At 44.4% G+C, this 8,687-nt stretch overlaps 1 protein-coding gene across 2 annotated transcripts; it reads left to right on the plus strand.

Moving 5' to 3' along the window:
* Nucleotides 1-1,435: 1,435 nt before the first annotated feature.
* On the plus strand, nucleotides 1,436-8,562 carry nr2f6a (nuclear receptor subfamily 2, group F, member 6a; the record flags this gene model as incomplete). 2 transcript variants are annotated; one of them, XM_079173433.1, is made up of 5 exons in its annotated part: nucleotides 1,436-1,704; nucleotides 3,165-3,259; nucleotides 4,655-4,992; nucleotides 5,176-5,422; nucleotides 6,290-8,562. In XM_079173433.1, 5 exons carry the CDS (start codon nucleotides 1,436-1,438, stop codon nucleotides 6,562-6,564), a joined length of 1,224 nt encoding a protein of 407 aa, XP_079029559.1. In that variant the 3' UTR covers nucleotides 6,565-8,562. The 2 variants fall into 2 exon arrangements, with proteins under 2 accessions (XP_079029559.1, XP_079029560.1); XM_079173434.1 differs by having other exon boundaries at nucleotides 4,658-4,992.
* Between the last annotated feature and the right edge of the window lie 125 nt (nucleotides 8,563-8,687).

The raw sequence follows: 8,687 nt of genomic DNA on the forward strand, positions 1-8,687 counted from the left end.
GAAAAGCAGCACACTGGGCTAGGCCGCAAGTCATTAGTTCTTGGTGGGCAAGCACTGACAAAAGGCTCGGGGAGAGAAGCCCGCATGAGTGCCTGGAGAGCAACCACAGGGACTATGGAGGGCTGAGCAGACAGACACTCTCCTGCTTACTTGATTTTTTTTTTTTTTTTTGTGTTGTTGTTTTGGGAAGGAAGCAACGCGGAGGATATCGTCACAACCGAGCACTCGTGCTACAACAAGCAGGGAAGCGAGAGAGATCACTTCCTTGTGTCGAGGATCTACTTGTGCATTTTGGAGGCGAGAGCAGGAGGTCCACGTCGCCTCGTCTGCAGCCACCGCAGCCGGCGGCACCTCAAAGAAGAAGAAGAAGAAGAAGGAGGAGGAGAAGCGCACGACCACATGAAACTGATGTTGTTGTTGTGTGGACATCAACTTGTTTTTGCGTGACGTGCGATGTCTGCTTTGTGGGTCACAATGCTAATGCCGCTGGCAGGATTACAGCAGAATAGGAGAGCCGTGTCTGCGCTCTCTGCCTCGCTGGATGGAAGGAAGATCTAGAGCGAGAACAGGTTTTATTTTCCCCGGTGAGGGGGAGAAGCCATAGACACACAGCACATTGACGTCGAGGTAAGCTTGACGTAATTTCTAGAGGGATTTAGAGGTGAATCTTTCGGTGGACAGCTGCCTTATATGCGCGAGGACAAATTGAGTGTTGGGGGTGCTTTAAGAGGGCTGGTCAAAGCCTCTCCAGGCATGTGCTAAGGCTACACAGAGGTCCTTTTTCAGCCATTGCTGTTGCTACAGAGCTGAGTGTGTGTGAGAGAGAGAGAGGGGGGGGGGGGGAGAGATTTTCACCTCATGTCATTCGCTCGCGATTCTTTTCTGCTGTCTTGTAGGAGAATGTGTGCTGCTGCATACGTTTGACTCATTGTTTCCCGTGAAAAGGTTCCCTGGCTGGAGGGCGAGACCGCTCGACCGAGAAGGCTGCTTCTTCGACAGGAATCTGTCTGAAGGAAAAAGGACAAAAACAACACACGGAGGCTACGAGCTGGAGAAGAGAAGAAGGAAAAAGAGGGAATTGAAATCCACAGGCATGAAACACTAAAAAGTTGCCACACAGACTGTTTCCAGGTCATAGTGGAGTGGGAGGAGACTGATCGGCTCTTGTTTTTTTGAATATGCCAAACACCCTCCTCTTAAATGCTGTAGCCTTTTTTCTTTACCATTGACACATTGTTTAGCTTGAGGACTTTTTGTTTCTCTAAGTTTTGACATTGTGTGCTCAAAAGATTTGATTACCAAGTTGAGAGCAGAACATACTCTCTCCAGGTGAGGGCAAACACTCCGGACTTTATTATATTTATGTACCTTGACAGCAGCCACACATCTTGGCTGCCTGTCCCTGTTTCCTCTGCCGTGGTTCGGTAACCAAGCGATGGCCATGGTGAGTGGGGGCTGGGGAGATCCCAATGGGGGCACCAACGGGCTGGGGGAAAAGAGCTACCTGAAGGGGGAGGAAGAAGACAGATCTCCCCAGGCGGGAGGGAGCGACATGGAGGCCGGAGACGACGACAAGTCCTGCGTGGTGGACTGCGTGGTGTGCGGGGACAAGTCCAGTGGGAAACATTACGGCGTCTTCACGTGCGAGGGCTGCAAGAGCTTCTTCAAGAGGAGCGTCAGACGCAACCTCAGCTACACTTGCAGGTGAGAGGGGCATTGTGGGGGATTTTTTTTTTTTGTCCCTCTTCTGTTTAGTGGTCTGATATTCGTTTTTTTTTAAAAGCCTGCTGAAAACTGAAAGTGTAGGCAACGATGTTACCTAATTTATAGCGACACAGGTGTTCAAATGCATTGCGTTGTATCCATATGAACGTAGTTCTTACAAAGTACAGATGAGTCTAAATGTTAAACTCATAACGCCACGATGTATTTCTGCCATCTGAATTATCCCATTTGAAATTGAAATAAGGAAATAGTCATCAATACATATTGCATAAAGACAAGTTAACAGTTACACAAAGCAATGTGTCTACAAACAAAACATGCCTTATCTAAGGTGTGTCTATGATAGAGCTGAAACGATCTATTTCTATTTTAATTACATTTTTCTATTTCTATTTTGATCATTTAAACAAGCTAATGGGCCAAGCCTTGTTTAGTTCCAGCCTCTCTCTCAGATGTGATAATGTTCTGCTTTTTTCTGTCTTTTCTGATGGTACACTGAATATAGTTGTGTTTTGGACTCTTGGTCAGATAAAACAATAGCTCCAGGGCAAACAATGGCTTGATTATTGTGAAATGTGTGGCGGGTTTATTGTTGATTGCAGCTTTGCTACAGTATGTTTGTAAAGCATTCCACACACAGAACCATTCATAAAGATGTGTCTATAATCTAGAGCTAGATCCACATCCAAAGAGTTAAACAAAGACTTTCGTTGTCATTAAAGAGAGATAAGATGTATAACGGTAAATGACTTTCCACATTATGTATATTATGATCATTAGTTTTACATTAAATGGAATGTCAATAAATAAATAGTGAAAATCTTCACAATTTCTCAGAGCCCACGGTGATATCTTCACATGGCTTGTTTTGTCTGACCAAAAAAATACCCAAATGTACATGTTCCATTTATAAATATGAAAAGAAAAGCAGCAGCCCGTCACAGTAAAAACAATGAGATGCAGAGAATGTTAGGCATGTTGTTCTTGAGAAAAGACTGAAACAATAAACGGATTATTTAGAATTATCAAAAAAGTTGCAAACATTTTTTTCCTGTTGATTGAATTATTGATTAATCAACTAATTGTTTTGCCTCTACTTAAGTACACAGTTGCTGAAGTAACCGTGAATGATACGAGCGTCTGCTTTCTAAGCATGGCGATGTTGCCTGCAGCCTTATGGTAAATCTGATGCAATATTAATGTTCAAGAGCACTTTAATAGGAAGGGAAGACTGTGCATCACTGAGCAGTGAAGCAGGATTAGTTACACATTTGGCATTAAGTTTGGATGGTTTTGAAACCACTCGTTAAGGGCAAAGCATATCACACAGTCTGACGCTGCATTAGTACAAAATCATTCATTTCAGTTCCTAAAACTCAGAAGAAATTCATTAAAAACCCAACACCTATAGTCCTATAACGAAATGGTTCTGTTCTCAGGTCGAACAGAGAGTGTCAGATTGACCAGCACCACAGGAACCAGTGCCAGTACTGTCGACTGAAGAAGTGCTTCCGCGTTGGCATGCGCAAAGAAGGTATCTGTCCACCCTGATCCAGAAATCCGCCAACCATTTTGATCCCTTGGTCATTGTACATGTGCAATATTGCAAATGAATTGATACAAAAAATGAAAAAGTAATTGATGTCTTCAGTGAGCAGTTCCATTACTTCAATCAGCTGCTCTTAGAAGATAGAAAAAAATCAATCATAGTTAAATTTGCCTTTGTCATTATTTTCCCTCTTCTGCTCCACAAGCTCCATAGTGCAGAGAAAATGGCAAACATGTCTGCCGTCTTGGCCCTATCATGGCTAAGCAAGCCATGCGTGTCAGCTCAATGCCATGTACTAAGTGGCTTAATCTAGTGCCTGTGTGAGAGTGACTGAGAGGGAGACAGTGCTGAGACACCTGTGTCCCGGAGCATTAAGCCTCTGGTTGAAGCTGCAGAAACCCTCTGCCGTGTTGGTTCGATCAGTCAGAATCCAATACGGGGATTTCACCTGAAGTGATGGCGCCCGTAGTGAGGCGCCATTCAACGTCGCGGCGATGGATGCACAGAAACCGATCGTGTAGTTTAGATGGTTTGTGATTTTTTTTTTTTAAATAGAAGGGTATCTGGTGTGTCTCACACTCACAACTTGTAAGGTATGCTAATGAGACACATTATGGCTCCCTGCAGAGATACTGCCTCTGCTTGACCACCTCCACAGAGAGGTCAGGGTCAGATACAGACCAGCATTCCTGGGGCTGGAGTGGATTCGGTGTCTTGCTCTAGGACATGCTTACCAGATAAATTCACATCCCCAAATGAACGTTTCTCTAATCAGTAGTCATCCCTGCTGCCTTGGTTTTCTCAGTAACGCTGTCTGTTAGGGTCATGGGGATTTTTAGGTGATGCTCTTTTCTCATAGGGTGTTTTTGAGCGTAAGATAAATCGGTGTGTATAAAGATTGGGGTATAGTAAGGTTTCTGCAACAGCATGTTCTAATTCTCCTCCAGACTGAATATTTCAGAGATTTTAAATTTTGAATGGAGACCGAATTCTTGTCTCAGAGTCTTTGTTTTATTTCCATGCAGTAGATAACCTTCATCTAGCCTGACGATCGCAAGAATAGTTCTCCTCTCTTTCATGCTGCTCTTGAGGAATCAGTCTTGGCTTAATTGGGCCTCCTTTAATCTTGAAGAATAGTTTCCTAATCAGGTTGAGCCTGTCTGCTGATAATCTGACGTACACCGCTGGCTGAACTCAGTTTTAATTTTTCGTTCTCACCGTTTTCTTCTCCAAATCCCCTCCTCTACCTCCCCTTGTCCTTCACCCCTTTCTCCTCTTTTTATCTACTTCACGACCCCTTGCTTTCATCTCTTTTCTGTCTCCTCTTTCTTCTTTCCCCTCCTCTCCTTGCCTCCCCTTTGTACCCCAACCAAACTACAGCAGTTCAACGCGGTCGCATCCCACCTCAGCCGAGCCTCAGCCCATCCATCACGCCAATAGGTGGCGCCAGCGGCCTTGGAGGCCCCGACTTCTATAACAACAACAACAACAACGGAGGAAGCGGCGGCGGTCAGCCGGTGTCTGAGCTCATTTCCCAGCTGCTGCGCGCCGAACCGTACCCCAGCAGTCGGTTTGGACACCAGTACAACCAACAGGCCGGCCCGGATAACGCCATGGGGATCGATAACATCTGTGAACTGGCTGCCAGGCTGCTCTTCAGCACCGTGGAGTGGGCCAGAAGCATCCCTTATTTCCCCGAGCTGCCTGTGTCGGATCAGGTTAGTAGATTCGTTTTGATTTCAAACCTGGTTTGATGTGTTTGGGTGTTATTCCCTTGTTGTCAGATGGTAACAGGATAGGTTGTCTTCATCAAAACATAAATATACAATGACTATAGTGAACATTAAAAATGGATGATGACAGTGTAGGTCAATCTGATTAACACACTGACAAATCCGCAGGTGGCCCTGCTGAGGCTGAGCTGGAGCGAGCTGTTCATCCTCAACGCGGCCCAGTCGGCCCTGCCGCTCCACATGGCTCCCTTGTTGGCCGCGGCCGGCTTCCACTCCTCGCCCATGTCTGCGGAGCGCGTGGTGTCCTTCATGGACCAGGTGAGGGTGTTTCAGGACCAGGTGGACAAGCTGACCCGGCTGCAGGTGGACTCGGCTGAGTACAGCTGTCTCAAGGCCATTGCGCTCTTCTCACCAGGTGATTGTTGCTGCTCTTCTGTTTTTCAATGGTCAAAATGAGTACAGCTGTGGCAGAGATATTCTGACATTCTGTCTCCAGCATCTCCAAAAACACTGGATCCTTCATTTCCCATAATGCAACTCAATAGAGTCTTTCATCAGACCTCCCCTGCCCGACAAACACTCACATCTTTCAAACTCAACATAAAGCTTCATGTTTAGAAATGTGCAGACTCCAAGTCTAAGCCGAGATAGACCTGATGACATCAATATGTCATCAACAGGGTTTCTTTTTTAGACTTGACAAAGCTCCCTCAAAGCCACAGAAGACATTACAACTAGAAAACGGATTCAATTGCTGGGCTGCTCCTCCTTATAGGCAATCATGAATAGGAATTTAACACACAAAAGGACGTCTGAAATAACCTAATTAAAGGCCAGTAAAACCGTAGATCTTAAAACTGAAAACTCCACGTTTGTAAACCTTGAGTGTCCGGAAAGCTGCAGGTAAATTTGCAACCTTAATCTGGGAATTCACTTACTATGGCACCATCTCCTGGCTTATTAATGAAAATGCAATAATGCACTATGTGATGTATGATGTACTGCTGTCACTGATCGTTAAGCAGCGCTGTGTATTTCAAGTTGTTTATTTTAAGTGTCGCGCTAAAACAAACTGCTATGATCAGGGTTTATAGGTTTTAAATGTTTTCTTTTTACAGTGTAGACATGCTGAGGCACCACGTTTGAATGTGTTCCCCTCAGGGGCATGTTATCACATTATCTGCTGGGGATTTCAACATTCCTCTCGGCTCATCACGACTCTTTATGTAACCCGCCCACACTATTAAATAACTGCCTCCTCCTCCCTCTCTCTCTCTCTCAGATGCCTGTGGTCTAACAGACCCAGTCCACGTGGAGTCTCTGCAGGAGAAGGCTCAGGTGGCTCTGACGGAGTACGAGAGGATGCAGTACCCGAGTCAGCCTCAGCGATTCGGACGCCTGCTCCTGCGCCTCCCCGCCCTGCGAGCCGTTCCCGCCAGCCTCATCTCGCAGCTCTTTTTCATGCGCCTGGTAGGAAAGACACCCATCGAGACGCTGATCCGTGACATGCAGCTCTCCGGAAGCTCAATCAGCTGGCCGTATGTCCCAGGACAGTAGCCCCCTTACGGACGGAGGTCTCTGTCTGGGATAAGTGACGACAAGGACCCGCAGGAAACCTCCTGACTCATCACTATCCATCTGTGTGGTTAACAAACTGCAGTGCCAGCTGGCCGTCATATGTACTGTACTGTAACTGCTCTATTCCCCCCTCATGAAACGAGCCCTCTGTCTCCACACGGGCCTCCAGTGAAGAGAGGAGCCAGTGCCAGGCTGGATATGTCTTGTTGCCAGCCCAGTCGTTCTGGTGCCAGGTCTCCGGCCAGAGAACAGCTTTTCATGCTGGGGCTCCGATATGGCCACCGCAGCCAGTCATGTCACCACCCACATGCCATAGTGACTAAAGACGCTGCAGTTTCATGTAGAGGGCAGCAGCACCCTGCTACAAAAACATTTGAGAGGACAAAGCTGTCCCGCCGCTGAAAGTCAGCAGAACATTTCCCCCCCCCACACCGGGCTCATTTTCCATGGCTCACCATTTGTGGTACAGTGACCTTTTTATTCACACGACTGGTAACATGACAATACGGTATCATGATTTAGAATGGATCTAATTGAACAGTGGTGAACTGAATAGAAGACAAAGTAAAGGCTCCATTGAATCATCCAGCGCTCTCTTGGCTCGGCACTGTGGAAGAAGCCAAGGAGCCGATCACATGGAAGAGGAACGAAAACAAAACCAAGGAAAAAAAAAAAAATCACCAAAGTCTATCGTATCATCCTCGGAGATGTTTTTTTTTAAATAGAATAATTAGCAGAGAGAGAAAGAGCCAAACGGACTCTTGTGACTGCCTGACCATCAAGTGAACAATGCATTCAGATTCATTCACAGGGCTCACTGTTGTTACATGAGAGTGGAGTAATACCTCAGTAGACATCAGAATGCTTCAGTCTGATATTTCCTAAACACAAACCTCTGTAAATGTTGTTCACCAGAAACCGCCTTCTTTTTGACAACTGCCTTGTTATTCATTATGAATTTGGAACTCGTATAAAATATGAAATGAGCGTCACAGACATTCGTCTCGTATCTTTTTAAAAAAGATTCCCCAAAGTGATTTTCACTCTTTTGTGTTTGGAATATGAGTTTTGACTGACTGAATAATAAGGTGAATTCAGCGATCACGCATTGTTTGGATACATTTATTTTATTATTATTGAGAAACGGCAGGCTGACATTAACTAAACAAACAACTCAAGATGTAAGAATTAGTTATAGTTGGTGGTGAGAGTTTATAACCAACACACTACTAATTAAATACCAGTTTACGGCGACCATTGCTGTTTCTGGGGGTAATGACCTCTTGGAAAATGTATTGAAATGTATATATATTGAGGCCAACTTTGTCTTTTTGCATGTTCAAATGTTGTTTTGGATCTCTGTTTCGTTCTTTTACATTATGTAATTCAAGGTTCATTTAAACATTTTAAGTATTGCTTTCACTGTTAGCTCCTAAATGTTTTTTTTTTTCTATATGTATTTACATGAAAATACCTCTGTCATCTGTTTTAGATGTCAAAAAAAGAAGCTTATCTTCATGCCATGTCAGCTGGTATGACAGAGAGATGCTCTGAGTGAGTCTCTACTGTTGCGAACGATGTGAGTCGATACTGTAACGGATGAAAATCTGGTGGAAAAACTGCACTTGGAGGATATTCAATGCCAAAACATTACACTATCTGTGACAAGTTAAAAGGGATGGGTCCTATATTCGCTGGTCCACCAGGATTTACCTCAAGAAGGTATTTCAAGAGGCGAGTTTACAAAATCACAGTAAAATATTTAATAGGAACGAATTAAATCAACTCCAAATACAACATATTTTAGTGTTTTCAAACGCAAAGTGGAAGGATGTAACTCTGCTTCATGATCTGCCGCCGGGCCTTTTGAAAGTTGTCTGGATATTCTTCCTTTAGGCAACAACTCACACAACTTTGTCATCGAGAAAGAAAAAAAAAAGATAGATATGCTATTACTGTTTTCTTATCTTTGTGTTACTGAGTTCTTACGTTTTTGAAATTTCATGTGTATGGCAACGTTATTAAAAGAATCAGAAGATGACGATGTGTCTTTTTGTTATGTTTTTTTTGTTTTTTCAAACTACTTGAAAAAGTGTTGTAAT

This window comes from Pholis gunnellus (assembly GCF_910591455.1).
Source record: "Pholis gunnellus genome assembly, chromosome: 14".
In the NCBI taxonomy this organism is placed as follows: Eukaryota; Metazoa; Chordata; class Actinopteri; order Perciformes; family Pholidae; genus Pholis; species Pholis gunnellus.